Here is a 16,832-nt window from a genome sequence, read left to right as displayed (position 1 = left end):
TATCCGGATAAAAAATAAAGGCAGCACAAAATAATCTCGTGAAATAACAAAGCTCAGAAAATACAACGTGAATCGTGAACTTGAAAGAAGAGTTGAGTGAATCGTCTGCTTTTTTAACTCGATGCAGATTAGAGGGAAAAAAAAAAAAAAAAAAATTATCATGATGTCAATAATTTGGTATTTCCGTTATGACTCATTATTTTTCAGTAATTATGACGTCATTATTTGATAAGTATTTTTTCTTCGATATTTCGTACTCAATGGTTTCCGGAACCTATAAACTGAATGTTTATATTTTGAGAGGCAATGCAGATTTCAGATCAGCGGATTTTCGGTATTTGACTGTAATAGATCAGCAGTTTAAATCTAGTAAGATAGCATGTATAAATTATAAAATTAAAAATATTAAATCACGATTTATGATATAATGAAGTATTTATGATCTAAAGGATATCAAAATTTAAAAAAAAAAAAACTTAATATTTATTTGTTTACCTTATTAAACATTTCTTTCAATGTAAGTTTAAGTTACTTCCTTTTTTTGTGTGTCCTAATACTTTCTCTTTAATTCTGTAGACAGAGGTAATCTTTTGTTTAGTTACATTGTTGAAGTCTTGTAATTGCTGTTTCGAGGATTCCGACTAACTTGTCAAAATTTTCTCATTTTCGGTAACTTATCTGTCACCTTTCGTCACTATCGGTAGCGATATTTTCTGGATCTAGAACCATACTACATATTTCTCCATTCATTAATTGATTCGTGATTGAGAAGCATTGTCATAACAATGAAAAACTTCTTTCATATCATCCTCATTTATTACCGCTTTCTCACATTTCTTTGCAAAATCCGTTAACTGGCAAATTTCCTCTTTGTTTTGCTATATTAGAAAACCTTTAAAATTAGAGGCTGTCATCATCAAATTTAGCTATCCTTCACTATATGTATTTTGGCTATGCATCATGAGCTTGGCGACTAACGACAAGTTGTTCCATTAAATTTTATCTTGCTTCTATCGCGCACTGAGACAATTAAGTCTGAATTGTATTAGTTTAGTTATTTATTATACTTATGTCTATTTCTTGCACATGCTTAAGGCTTGAGTCCTGAATAAATAAATTCTCACATATACTTAAGCTTTATTGAGGGCCGGCGCTAGATATCTTACTTCCTGAAGCAGTCTCTGTGGGTCCTAAATTCTGTGACTCCGCACGGCCATACGAGCCCTGGCACTGGTTCTGGGTTTATGCGAATAACAAATCAGTTATTCTTAATTCAATCAAATGCACATGTGTAAAGCCTACGAGAAAAATTTTGTTGGTGGTTTTGAGGTCCAGATTTTAAATTTTTCCCGATAATGGATGTCCGGATTTCGGACTTTGTACTGCATAACAATTTAGTCCACTGTTTTAATTTTGCATAGCAATACTAATCTTTCATGCATGGAAAACAAATTTCATTCAAATTTAGAAAGTACTTTTTTGCAAGATTATGTATTCACTTATAATTAAAAATAACATTACAAAAATTTAATTTTACTTAAAGCAAAAAGTAAAATTCTTACTTTTCCCCTCAGCAATTAATACTTTATCTTCACGTAAGGCAGCTTCTTCGTCCTCAATGAATAATCTTTCAAGTAAAACCTGATCTGGTGTTGCACATGGCAGCTACATTAATAAAAGGAAGTAAAGAACATGTTCAATCAAAACAATAAATTTATTGAACCTTTAATCACAGAAACAGTACACAACAAACTGAACTGGAAAAAATTTTTAATCTTTTGACATTTTTTCTTTGACAAAATGAAAAATATTAATATTTTGTATTTTCTCCAGTTGCTTTAGCAAATTAACAGTTCTTAGCAATAAGGAAAACAATACATATTATTTTAATATTTTTAGTAAATGCTACACCATATATATAATTTTTTTTACTACTTATGTAAAAATATACCCACTTGTATATTGAAGCACATTCAATAGAAAAAAATTGTACTTAATCTCTCACAAAATGCAATGTATATTTGGAAAGTGGAAAGCAAAACTTACATGATTTATGCAATCTGTAGCAATAACAACATGATATGTTATTTGATCTTCTGCGTGTTATTTTCAATGCATAACAAACAAAGTACACAAAAAATAATTTCAGATTCATCAACTTTTAGGTATACAACAAAAAGAGAAAATATTATCCCTCTACATGGAGAATGAAAGCAATATACAAGTGGCAAAACACAATTTCATATCACTGGCACATTTCTCTTCTTTACGTATTATTACAATTTAGTGACAAAGGAGAAGGGGGCAGTAAAGGAAAGGCATAACATTTTATACTGCCTGCATCAGAAGTTTAGATATCGCAAATCAAAAAACTTTTCATGTAAATCAGATTCAAGCTATTATTCCACAGCTATATTTCCATAACTTATTTTACTATTCAAAAAAATCTGAACAAAATAGAAGTATTAATTACTTCGGGAAATAAGAAAATCTTTTTATATTCATCGAACTAACTATTTTTAATCATTGGCATAAACACCATTTATTTTAAGATAAAATTCCTTGGGAGGTGAAAGAATTGGAATGGCATTATCCTGTTGTTTTCAACTTTTAGAAAAGTAGCACTTACTATGAATAATTGTTAACTCTTAAAATAAACAGATTAGAAAGTAATAACATCTTATTGTTCTCTCAATAATTATTCTCGGCTATGCATTTTAAAGCAACTTACTCTACACAGCTTTTAACATTTTGTGTAGGTATCTTGGCTATTACATACATATATTTTTTTTCCACAAGATAATTTCCAGCTCTAAGCAAGCACTATAACAATGCATTTTAAGTATGTCTACCATTACATAGCTTTAACTAACTGATGTTTACATTTTAAATAACCCCTTTTTTAATACTATATTCCTAAGCTACACTTCTCCTTTCTCATAAAAATTATTGTGAGAATTGTACAGTGTCTATAGTCATATGAGAAATCAGTTCAATGTAGCCATCTTACAGTGTTTTAACTGTTTTAACAGTAACTGGTTTTAACTGTTTTAACAGTAACATTGGCAACAATGAAATTGAATATCTACAACAAAAATATGATAAACTACTACATCTTGAATAATGCAACAAATACTAGTAGCTGCTTGGCCAACATGTAAAATTGCCTACTATGAATTTATGGAATGAAAGTAAATGCTGCCCATTTCACAAACATGCATAATGGCAGGAAAAGACTGATGACCTGAATTTATTAAATCAATCTTCTTTGCTACTGTAACAACTATAAATAACCTCATTCAAAAAATTTGCCCAGCCTGCCTGAGTAGTACTCTAATTTAATATATTGAGGCAGATTTATTTATTTATTTTTTAAAGCTGAATTTGGGTAATTATATGATGTGCCATCGTGTTTGGTATTTTTTCAGCTTCTAAGTATTGTTCGTTTTTTAAGATGAAATTTGATGTTTTTATCAAGCATATAATAAAGAAGTTCCATTCCCTTTATTGAATAAAGCAGCTTTTCCGAATTATCCGAATTATAATTTCCTTTATTTATGTACAAATGCACCTTTCAGCAGAATGCTAAATTTCATAAAAAGTTAATAATTTTATGAAAGCACAATGAATAATTCAGGGACTTGTGGAAACAATGTGATAAGTTTAGAATAATATAAATTTTTTCTAAGTGTATTCATGTGTCTTCTAATAGTTCAAAATCCTAAATTAATCGATTTTAATAAATAAATCAGTAATTTACTCACAAAATATTTCATTATGCACTCCTAACTAATGAAGTACTTTCCTCCTAGTAATAGAGTTTTAAAGAAAACCATAAGCTGAACACAAATAAATTTATAAATATTTCACTTTTTTGAACTTTTAGTTCTCCATCAAAATATTTTAAAATCTAGAGTGATAACACAGACAATTAACAAAATCATGTTTGTGCATTAGTATAAGTTATTATTTATAACACATACATATTTCAAAAAAGTGCAATAATGAAAACATTTTTCACTAGCTGTGAATACCCCTCCACCTCCCCCAAAAGATTCTTTCTTTGAATTACACATTTTATTATGGCACAGTAAAAGCACACCAATGAGCAATTTTCCTTGCTGACAATTTCACAATTTTTAAAATATGTTCACAATGAATCAAATCTTAATTTATATTAATTTTATCCTCCCCCCCCCATGTTTATCAGAAGCTTCATTACATTAAATAACTGAAAATTCTAATGTGGATGACTTAGAACATAGTGTAACTGGTGCACAAAAGTGTACTTGCAATTCACATCTCATTCAACATCTCTTCACTTAAAGAATATACAGCTCAAGCATGGTTATTCTTCAAAGACAAAGTAATCATGCTTTCACATTTTAAAAATGTAATTGAAGTTAGAAAAATGTGGAAAACATACAAACAGGACAGAGAAGCTAAAATAAATGTGTAAAATTGCAATAACAATGTTATATTATTATTGGAAGTAAGTTAATTAGCTAAAATGATGCATTTCAGAGATATTTACTATAAGCATTTTTTCTTTTCCTATTTTCAGAACAGACAAGGGAAAATAACCAAATTAAAAGGGAGCTTTAAGGGACTTTAAAAATTAAAACAGTATTTTAACTTATCTATTTTTTGAAATCATATATATGTAACATACTTCCTAAACTGACACTGAAGTTCAGAAGTTACTTTCTTAACTATGTTATTTTTACAAATCATAATAAAAATCCTTTTCAAGTAGAAATAAGGAATTTAATAAAAACTGTCCCTACATATATTAAGCATCATAAAGTTTTTATTTTTCAATGCAAAAATGTATTAAAAAAGTGGAAACTATAATTCTGATGTGCTCACGTTTCATCAGATTTTACATAAACTACACAAGAAATTAAACTATATTATATAATTAACATTACACATATTAACATATCTTACCATGCTCTCTTTAATTTGAAGAAGATGATACTTGTTTTTTAAACGTCTGAACCTATCTAGGAGCGTAACAGCAACCTTATTAAAAGTTTCATCAGCTGAAAAATATATTTTCAAAAATTAGAGAGAAAATAGATTTCATAACATTTGAAGCAAAAATAATGCATTAAATTTATCTTTTTATTCCATTTTAATCATACCTTTTTCAATTTCAACAACTGACGGAACCTTAGAATTATATACATGAAAAGGCAACAATCTCCTGCAGGCATCTTCTATAGATGAGAAAGGTGTCTTTACATCAGGATTTAGAGCACCGTTTTGATCTTTTGTTAGTTGTTCATTTATTCTAAACATAAAACAAATGCATTTTAATTTTAAAAGACTTTCATATAAAATTATTTATATAACTAAATCTCATACAAGTATGCAACAAAGGAAAAAAATTATAACCTGAAAAAATTAACAGTTTAATGAGGCAAACAGTTTTACAGAGATACTATTAATCAAATTTTTGTTGCTAGAAAAAGCAGAAAATTACAAAAAATTACAAAAGAAAAAAATATGTGCCTTGTCTTAGTAATATAATATATTATATAAATGAAGACATAATTTTAAGTTTATGCTAATTACTTCTACATATGCATTTTTTTTTTCAATTTTATTACCTAAACTAGCTTAAATATTTTTATAAATACAAAACATATTAATACCTTATATATAGGAATAATATATATATAGGAAAAAGTTATTTCATTACATGATTTTTTTTTTAATTCTTAAATTGTTTAATGTGTTATCCAAGGCTCTTAAGTATGAAAAATAAATACTTGGCTTGAAGGAAGGAATACTGTTGATTAGATTGTAGGCTCAACTGATCTAATGCCGTGGAACTTAATGATTTTGATGATGGTCAGAGGATTTTCAAAAGTAATGACATAAGAACTAACACCCCCCCTAAAAAAACTTAAAAATTATGAAAAGCAAGTCCCCTTTTGTTAAGTTCTATCATGTTCTAGGACACAGTTTCGGATTTTATGTATTAAACAATTTTCTAATTGCTCTAAACAATTTTTGAACTTTAAGAAAGTTATTAATAGATGTTAAAAATGACAAGGAAAAAGGAAACAATACTTAGGAAAACTCATACATGTATTTAGGAAGCCAAGATATGATTTCTTTTAGATACATTAAGGACCTGCTCTTGAATTTCTCACAAAATGCATAATTTATTATTATTGTTACTTAAGATGGTTTATTGTTTCAAATGTTTAAATGGTGTGAGTAATTTTGCAAAAGTGCAACACACAGCATATTTAATTGCCATACGCAACGCATAGCATATTATATAACAAAACATATATGACAAAGAATTAAAAGTTTTTAATATCAATCTGCGGCAGTAGTAAGAATAAAGTGCCTGTGAACTATTTTCTATCATTTTTATAATTAGCCTTTTCTCAAAATTATTTTTATTTTGAAATCAAATTCAGAAATATATAAGTCTGTAAGGGCTTAAAAGGCTTCCTCTTAAATTTATGTACATACATTCCAATATAAGATTAAAAATATTCTTGAAAACTAAAAACAAACTAATAAACTAATAATAAACTATCCTCAGTTTAATGATAATGTTTTATAAAAATGAAAATAATCTTGATTGCTGTGCAGAATAACAGATTTATTTTGAAAAAGACTCCTAAAGTTAATAGACAGCTAGAAGGTTACGTAAATGCCCTTTTTAAGGAAAAACATTCGTCCCAACAAGTCATTCAAAAGTCAAGGCTTCAAAGTTGCATTTCAAAGAAAAGTATTTTTAATACAATAAATCTAAAGGGAAAAGGTGTCTAGTTTAAAGTATAAGAAACAATATCCACAAAACTGCATCTACGAACTGAACACAGTTTAATATCAAGGAAATAAAGTTCCTGACCCTGAAAGAAAAAGGAATTTTGTCACAATTGGGATTTATATGAGCTAAGAGAGTCAGTTCCATGCATCGACTAGCTCCAATACATGTGAAGTTCAGATTTTTCAACTGAAGAAACCCTTCCCAAGCACCAGGAAGCAATGTCACCTGTGCCAGATGTCTCTGTTAGCTCATATAAACCTACCAATAAAAGCCTGAATGGCTTTTAGTGGCACTGTAAGTAAAATCATTCATGAAGATCTGAAGTTAAATTCATAAAGATATGAGATTTCTGGCAAAGCATATTGCAGAAAATTATATGAAAAACACTTAGCTGCTAATAAATGGAAATTTGTTGTAACACTCAGGCATGAGCATTATTGAAGTAACTGTAATAAAAAAAAAAAAGATCAAATTTCTATTTACTCAGATGATGAAAATAACCACATAAAATGGTTTCATCAATGCGCAGAGTTCTTAATCAGATTCATGATAGTTGAAAGGTTTTGTTAGTATGGTAAATTAAAACACAAAAAAGTCTGAAGTATAAGGCTAAAAATACTACAGCAGAATGTTTTAGAACCAGTTTCTGAAGAAGAAAGTCCAGTCTTAGATGAAAAGGACATCAATGCAGTTGAATTTCATATGGATAAAGCCTCTAGTTAGTGACTCAGAAACATCTAAGTCAACTGCAAGTTGTTAAGCCAAGAAGAATAAGTAACAGGAATATAATGAATCTGATCTAATAAAATATCTGTAGAATTACTTGGCACTTCTCCTATGGACTTTAACACTTTTGGTTTGTTAAAATATACGCCTTAGGAAAATGGCATCCAAGAACACTAAGTGGACTTTTGAAAAGAGAGTCAAAAGGAGTGGGATAAAATTGCCATGGTAAAGCTAAAAAAAAAAAAAAAAAAAAAGTTTACTTTCATGAAAAATTCGAATTCCGAGAATAAAGGCTATCATAGAAGCAAATCACTGCAAGAAATATGTCTTTTATGCATAAACATTAATTATCAAAATCATTTCTTAAAGTGTGAACCACCCTCTGTATTCCAAAGATTTATTAAATCGTGAGATTGTTTTGAGAAGCATAATATTTTATTTGCATGCATGGCTCTAGTCATCACAAAGCCTTGACCTTAATCCAATTGACAACGTGTAGGATATACTAGAAAAGGATTTAAGAATAATTAAGAGTTTTCCCTTGTTTGCAAAAAGTCTTGGAAAATGAGCATCAAGAACTAAGCATAAACTTGCTGAAATAATACCACAAAATCCTGCAACTCATAAAGTAGGCCAATGAAATATTATAAATTATAAAATCACCTAACCTACATGCTTCCTCACATAACCAAAGAGGGGGGGGGGACATTTGCAACATGCAAAACTCTGCCCACCAGCAGCCAAGTCCCTGAACACTGGTACTTCGGTTGGAGGTTTGAATGGGCTGCTTACATAGCCGTTTTCATGGTTTTCTCCATGTGTAATGAGTTAATACAAGCCAGTTTCTCTTAGAAAGTCCTTCCCAAAGGCATCTCCCTGCCTCAGGGCAGAACATGTAAATAATAATGACATATAAAACTCATCCACCAAACTGGGGGTGAGGGGTTGAAAGCAAAATACTGAAGCTAAACTCTCTATATCTCTATAAAGTTTAACTCAATCCATCACATCACCATGTTAAGAAAAGATATGCTGATAAGACAGTTAAAAGGCCTAGTAACTGGCACATGAATGATGAATCCAAATGATTCATCCTTGTAACAGATTAGGTATGTAGAAAAACACCACAATAATCTTTGCGAGACATATTTGATGGAACCTAGCCAACTGAAGATAGCAATTATGTTTAAACTCTAAAATCTGATTCACTATTCCTTGTTGTTTTAGTGGAAAAATTATTAGCTGCACACAAAATTCTAAAGATTGTTTGAAAGCTGTGGGGAAGTTTTGAAAAGTGGCAAAAGACTTATCAAGCAGTAACTATCTATATAATGCAATTCTGATGATTTTGCAGAGAAATCTAACATCTCCTTAAAACAATGTCTCAATAAAGAATTCTGTAATATCAGATATGGAGATATCTCAATGCTTTAATAATGTTATGCCAGATTCAAATCAGAAGGCTTTTCCATTAGTGGAAGTTCCATTAAAAATGTGAAATAAATTAAGCACTAAAATACATTTTTTAGCAAAAAAGATTAAAATGTGCGTTTTTTTAAACCATAAATCACCTCACTTGGCAAGAGTTCAAACGAAAAACACAGCAATACCAACACAGTTAATTACAATGATCTTTAATGTACAGTAAAGAATATGAAAATAAAGGCCTATTTATTAAAAAAGTACTTACAAAACAGTTCTAGGTACAGTGTTTACAACTCTCTTAACTGCAGGAGGCGGCGGTGGTGGTGGTGGTGGTGGTGGTGGGGCCTGTGAATAAATATAAGTTTAAAAGAATTCTTTCAAATTAATAGTAATAATAACTAATAAATAAAAATATACAGGATAATAAAAATATATTTTACTTTCAACTGGACAATATTGGGACATGCCTGGCCAGTTTGCTGCTGAGGTTTCGGCATCCGCACTATTACCTGTTGCTAAGAGTAAACAATTACAAATCAGTTTGAATGTAATAATTTGTAAAAGCAGAAAGCACTCAATAGATCAACAACATTTGTTGTACTTAAGTAAGTTTTTGTCAGCCAATATTAAAATTTAAAAAATAGGAAAAGCAAATTTTGTAGCTATTGCAAAATAAAAAAAGAGAGCCATATGAATAAAAGAAAAATATAGGTAGCATATTCCACAAGCCAAGACTTTTTAAAAACCATCTCAAAACTAAACTAAAACTATTTTTAGCTTCTATCACTGAAAAATTCCTGATTTACTTCTCATGCTAAATGTAAAAATGTCTTTAGCGAACTGCTGGAAAGTGTTTTAATGCAAAATACATATTAAAATGGACTTATTTCCTGAATTAGAAAAATCTGAATGAAAAATACTCAAAACAGTGCATTTTATTTTATACTGGGATATATATAGGACTTTAAGCAAAAAAGATTCAGTTTCAATTAGTTCAGCAATAATTTTACAATCACTATTTTTACCTTTCACAGATTAATACTGGAATTTAAGACACTACTATTTAGCACACTGTATGCACTTAAATATTTATTATTCTTGATGAGCTTTATGATTAAAAAAAATCCCAGTAACTTTCAAGAACTTTTATGCTCGAAAACTTGTATTTTAAAAAAGTATAACTGGCAATAGTGATTCAAATCTATTTGTCAATAAAGATGTTATGCAAAAGCAAAACTGATCATACTATGAATTTCAAAGTGCTGTACGAAAAACTGTGTCATATGTTAAAACCTTTAATGTTGTCTTCATACTGAACAAATTTACAGCATGAAATTATTACCATTACTTGACACTGTATTCCTCCCTCTCTGCCGTAATTTTCCTGTGGGTGTGTGCGAGAGTGAAATTAATCAGATTATGAATTAAATCCTGTACAATAATCCTCTTTCTGTGAAGGTAAAGCAGAGATTGAATACAGAATTTACATGTCACAAATACACATTTTAAAACAGTTTTGACATCTTCAACAGCAGTAAGTATTCTAGCCAAATCACAGCATCACATTCAAATATGTCTAGAAGATCAATTCAAACAACAAGAATTATATAACTACATCTTCTTAAAAGCAACTTTAGGGAATGCTACTCAAGTATAGACCTCTTCTGAAAATGCACATATCTCTATCCAGTTACAAAACTTCTGTTGTAGATACAGAAATCACTACATACTTTTCAGTAACAAAAACATCCACCAAAAAATACACATTTCGGTGCAGTATTTTAACATCATTCCTCCCTAAACAAGCAAACTGTTGCCATTAAAACTGGCTCTAACTTTCATGTACAGTCAAAAGTCTTTAATCCGGACTAGTCAGGACTTCGGCGATTCCGGATTATAGATAATCAGTTTAAATCTGGTAAGATGGCATGCAGAAATTATAAAATTAAAAATATGAAACCGTAATTTATGAAATAAAGAGCAATTTATGATCTAAAGGGTATCAAAATTAAAATTAAAAAAAAAAAGCTTAATATTTATTTGTTTACTTTATTAAACATTTCTTTCAACGCGCGCAACATTTATTTTCACAGACAAACATTTATTTTAACATCAAACATTTATTTTCACAGAGTTTTTTATCAATAAATATATATCAAATACGAATGTTTGATTTTGTACACAAATATATTTTAAATCAACTACTGGATATGCTTCACAAAAATTAATGAGACATATTTATTATTAATATGGTAACTTATGGTATATCAACATATAAATTATTAATGTTGCTACTTTCGAAACAATATGTTATAGTTAAACATCTTATAAATCTTATTTTGGATTTCAAGCAGTTGATATTAGTGTTTGACTAAATGCATTTCGGTATCAATTTTTCAACCTGCATTTTTTTTAACGTTTTCTTTGTGAAATCAATAATTACAACTTTTTTAAACCTACCTTACGTCAACTTCACTGTGTTTAATTGCACATGTTATATTAAGCATTTATATAAACTCGGATTAAATGAAAAATTTGTGTAAAACTTCTGATGACTTAAAGAATGTTTATACACTAAATACAATTTTACTTATAAGTAAATTTATTTTGCTTCAAAAGGTGATAGCATTCTTAGGAAGCACACAAAATATACATAGCAAAAATTGTACAATCACTGTTAATATACTTTTAAATTATTATGCATTTTGCTTTTAATAATCTAGAAAATAAAATGCTATTTTTAATGAAATTAAATCTAATACCTGTGCTACTTCATTTGTTTGTTTGTTACACTGTCCATGCGCAGTTGGTAGCCTCTGCTGATTTGGAGTGATAACTTGGTTAACCTAGAAATTACATTAACAGTTATTATTACTATCATAATTATTTTTTCCAACAAACAAGAAATTTCATTTAAAACAAGATAAAATCAAACACGGCTAATTACAATTCTATTACTGCAATTTTATAATACTTGAAAACTTTCTTTATTGGTGCAGTTTTATAATATTCGGCAAGAACAGTAATAATGCTTTAAATGCCTTATTTGTCAAGCTCTATTGTGAAAATATCACACTTCACAAAATTTCATACGTGGAGAAAGTCACAATGTAGATCCTCCCAAATCATCTTACTTTTGATAGATTTTATTTGAAATTTAGTTGATAAACCACATTTTTATTTCAGTCGAACTAGGCAGTTCTTCAATAATTAATCTTCAAGTAAAGGGTCCAAATTCAGCCTATTTCCATTATTTCCCCAAAAGATGTGCAATTTTCACCTTATATGAAATGGCCTTCTTGCACTAGTAATATCTATGATGTTACTGATGAGTTTATGAAGTCCAGAATCTGACAGCAGGTTCTTGACAATATTTTGGTTGGTTCCTCCAACAGGTCAGTGGGGGGGGGGGGGGTTGTCAGATTCTTCATGTAATTAGGAGCCATAATGATTACCGTGCAAGTTGGCAGGTTTAATGGAATCATCCATCTTGAGAAAGCAGTAGCAAGCATCTTCATTGAAAATGCCATGTCTCACTTTAGAAACATTTTTAAATGAAGAGCAAATCAAATTGCACTGGACAATTCTTTCGAGATTCATTAGGGATTCATTAGATTCATTAGGGATTCATTAGAGATTCATTAGGGAAAAGGACTCCCCATTATGAACAATACAAGGTATAGAAGTCTATTTCCTATTCAAAACACTTATGTACAAGCAGGCTGCAAAGTTGAACAAAAATTTTTAAAGCAATTTGAACAATAACGTTTGCTTTCACTATAATCAAAAGAGAAAGATAATTTAAAAACTCAATACATTAATATATAAGAGAAAATTCTTTCATAGCTAATTAATACCACAAAAATTCCATTGATTTTTTTATGATTTGAGTTATTAAACAAATTTGTAAATTACTGAAGGAATAATACAACTATCTTATTGCTCTTCCAATTCTTTGGATGCCTGCTACAACTTTATTTTATATCATTTCCTTGTGAATAAAATAAACAAATCAAAATTCATTTACAAACATTCAAAGGTGGGCAGAACTTAAAAATGAACATTAAGAATAAAGAAAATTTTCTTTTTGTGCAGTATTTTTAACTTAAAAAACATGATTTCGTGAGTTTTAAAAAGGAAATATTTTTTTTAATGTGTATATCTGTAACTATTATGTATAAATCAACATACGCGTTGGTGAGTTGTTACTGTAACATTGGGAACCGTTGTTGTACTGTCACATATTGCAGTTATGGATGTAGTTGCAGGAGCAATGTGCTTTACTGGAGCCTAAAAAAAAGAGGGAGAGATGATGATGATTTAAATTATACTGAAGTTCTTCCATCAAAATGACAATGCCTGCAATAAGGTGATCAAGATTATCTTGATTTTAATCACATGAATTTTTCAAGTCACCAATTAATAATCAAACATTAATACACATTTTCTAAAATATGAAAACAGATCACAAATAAAGCACAAGTATCTTTTCAAAATTCAATCTGATGCACAGTAAATTGAGAAACAAGTTGGGGCCTAACAAAGTTTGTCATTTATACTGCATAGAACGATCTGAATAAATATAGAGGCATAGACATTCATTTAATTTTTCTTATGTTTATTTCTTTCCAATTTATTTTTTCATCACGTTAAATTTCAATCAATAGGATAAACGAGTATTTATATAATGCAGTATTTATTAGGCTTATTTTTATTTATACGTTTATTTAATGAAATATATCATTAAGTTTTTAATGATATATTTCATTAAATAAAACGTGCTACACTAATTAGCACCAAATGAAGCTATTAATCTGTATATAATGAAAAATCTATATGTATGTACATATGTATATTTGCTTTTTACATTATGAAAAAACAGTACACTTACCTAAAATTAAAAATCTAGACTCGCCAAATTTTGAACACGTATAGCTCTCCACTGAAACATGCACTTTGCCTAAGTTTGCAATTTTATTTATTTATTTTTTTTTTTTTTAACGTTTTGTGCAACCTTATGGAAAACTTGATTACCAAATTTAGTGATTTAAAAGAATTTGTCACTTAAAAAAGCATAAAATTGTTGTCACTTAAAAAAGCATAAAATTGTTGTCATTTAAAAAAGCATAAAATATTTGTCTTTCAAATTTAAACAACAAACTCGACAATTTAAAGAAGCATGCAACTTTTAACAAATTAAGTGATTTTAAAAGAAATAAATTCAAAACTTCATTTCTCTTATTAACAAACTCATTAAAATCCTTATATACATTTTTTATTTCTATAATTATTTTAGGCGGCTGGATGCACAAACAATTCATTTTTATAAAGAAAAGTTATAAGCAAACAAAAAATTTTAAGTTTTTTTTTCTAAATTCAACAATTTAAAATTTTCTTGAAAATTTGATTTTGTGTACCATTTTTATGCATACATTAATAAATAATAGTACATAATGTATACATATATAACATATAATTTTGAACAGTAAAATAAAATTATGACAAATTTTAATATCTTGTTATACTTTAATATCATATTACATTTTAATATCTTATACAAATTTTAATATCTTATTATTACTTAAAAAAACAATTACATGAATAATAAACATGCAAATATACTTCCTTCTTTTTAAGGAAAGGTAGTATATTCAGAATGATACAACCAGTTAATGCATTTACTGCTAATAACTCAGAAAAGCACCAGTATAATTTTCTTGCCAATCTTAAAAGAAACTTGAAAAATAATTGCAAGTGTTGTAAAGATCCATACTCAGTTAATAATAAAAATAATTAAACATCAGTATAAGAACAGTAATGCATCTCAACATATAATAAAAGAAAGAATCTGTCTGTATGTGTGTGTCTTTCGTTCGTGCTGCGCGTAAGCTAATAGACCCACGGCTACGAAATTTGGTACAAGAGCCAGTGCACCTCGAAGCGATTTTTTCAAAATTTGAATTAGAATTTTTTTTATTTTATGTTTTGTGACGAAATTGCGTCATTTTGAGACATAATGGACTATAGGAAAGTGAGATTTTACTCTACACACTTCATTTTCACATCGTCATGAAACGTAGGCACTAGCTATTTTACGAATTTAAAATAAATTTCGTGTTTCAATAAATCGATTAAATACAAATTTATTTAACAAAGGGAGCTTAACACCTTTTCAACAGGACATTTTCTAAAAAAGTTAATTTTTAAAAATGTATAGTTTATTTTTCTTTGATTTTTGGACACATTAAACTTTCATCCTTGCGACTGCTTTCACAAAAACAATTTTGGAAAAATGATAATATTTTATATTTTTTACAAAAAATTTTAAATGAAGCTTCCGAGTACACTTCTCACATCTTTAAAAATGTGATTTTGGCAACAATTTTCCTGTCTTATTGTTGTTGATAGATTTTTGATGAAATCGCATCATTTTGAATAGTTTCATTCTTTTAGAAATATGGGTTTGGCAACAATTTTTCATCGTATTTCTTGTCACTGTGTTTAAGAGATTGGCATATTTCACTTTCATTTTTTTATATATATAATACATTTTTATTGATTTTTTATTATTAAGTTGTTCTGCAGAGTAAAATTCTGCGTGGAATTTTTTGTTTTTTGAGTTGCTTTCATGTTATCATTTGCTTATTTCACTGTTTGTAAGATATTGAAAAGTTTTGCATGATTTTTTTTTTATTCAACGGAAAGTTGGTTAATTTTTTTATTAGGATAATTAATATTTGTATTAAGGTAAAGATAAAATATCATTAACTATACTCTGCTTTTCAGAATTTCTTGCTTTTTGTATTCTTTTATGTTATTTATTGCTCATTTCACTGTCTTTAAGATATTGAAAAGTTTTGAGTGATTTTTTTAGGAAACAAAGTTCTTAACCTCCTTTATACCATTTGAGTTCTTAAGATTTTGCAAAGGGAAGTTGGTTAATTTATTTATTAGGATAATTAATATTTGTATTAAGGGATATGGCTTATTTCATTGTAATTTTGTTATACGTAATAACTTTTTTTATGAAGTTGTTCTGCAGAGTAAAATTCTACGCAGTTTTTAAATTTAACGTTTGGTGTTCCCTTCAGCCATTTTTAAGGTATTTAACAGCCGAACGAAGGCTGACAGCGAAGCTGCTAGTTTAAAAATAAAACTGATTCAACTCCCCCCCCCCAAGAACAGAAAGTAGCTGTTTTCTATACAATTTAAATGAAATTGCAACATATGAACCCTCAGAATTTCAAAACACAAGCCCAAAATGAAAAAGTAAAAAATAACTTACATTATGATGTGGACCTTTTTTCAAAAGATTTACTAAATGTACATTGTGAGAAGCAACAACTTTTGAATTTGTCACATTTTGTTGTTTCTCGTGTTGAACAGATTGCTGTGTTGCCAAGACTGGTGTTTTCAGCTGCAAATGTGGTGATGGTTCATTAACTACTGATGTTGGATTATTCTGAGGCCTTTGTTGTATAAGTCGATCAACTTCCTCAGCTCGTACCTAAAATTATTTTTTAAACAAAAACAGAACAACTCAATTTATTAACAATATTAAAAATTAAAATGATATTTTATGTAATTAAAAGTAAAAATACGAGATTCATCAAAGTTTATGATATAATTTTTTAGAAGTAAACTTATTATCTATACCTGATTCTGATTAGCTCGACATCCTTTGCCACTTCTATTTTGCCCTGTATATTTTTGTTGAAAAGCCAGCAGATGATTAAGAGTTCGTTGTTGCTCTTGAGTTCGGTACTTTAAAGTTACAAGTTCACTTATTTCTTTATGTATTTTTTGAACAAGAGCCTGCAATAAAATAATTTTTGTTTCTTCAATTTTATGCTGAAAAGCAATGTAAATCTGAATTTTAAAA

At 28.7% G+C, this 16,832-nt stretch overlaps 1 protein-coding gene across 4 annotated transcripts in view; it reads right to left on the bottom strand.

The window, feature by feature from the left end:
• LOC118204779 (uncharacterized) overlaps positions 1-16,832 on the bottom strand; it is a 90,647-nt gene that overhangs the window by 10,747 nt on the left and 63,068 nt on the right. For all 4 annotated transcript variants that reach the window (XM_085814609.1, XM_035377074.2, XM_035377072.2 and 1 more), the window contains 9 exons: positions 16,607-16,765; positions 16,236-16,457; positions 13,142-13,240; positions 11,713-11,796; positions 9,391-9,465; positions 9,216-9,295; positions 5,148-5,296; positions 4,951-5,045; positions 1,563-1,665 (listed from right to left, as the gene is read on the bottom strand). In XM_085814609.1, coding sequence (XP_085670735.1) covers positions 1,563-1,665; positions 4,951-5,045; positions 5,148-5,296; positions 9,216-9,295; positions 9,391-9,465; positions 11,713-11,796; positions 13,142-13,240; positions 16,236-16,457; positions 16,607-16,765 — 1,066 coding nt within the window. The remainder of the gene's footprint in view (positions 1-1,562; positions 1,666-4,950; positions 5,046-5,147; positions 5,297-9,215; positions 9,296-9,390; positions 9,466-11,712; positions 11,797-13,141; positions 13,241-16,235; positions 16,458-16,606; positions 16,766-16,832) is intronic.

The sequence above is a fragment of the Stegodyphus dumicola genome, chromosome 4, assembly GCF_044657685.1.
Source record: "Stegodyphus dumicola isolate Sdum_Otavi_A_Nest chromosome 4, ASM4465768v1".
Classification (NCBI taxonomy): Eukaryota; Metazoa; Arthropoda; class Arachnida; order Araneae; family Eresidae; genus Stegodyphus; species Stegodyphus dumicola.
The sequence above is the reverse complement of the archived record's forward strand: the minus strand, read 5'-3'. Positions and strand labels throughout refer to the sequence as shown.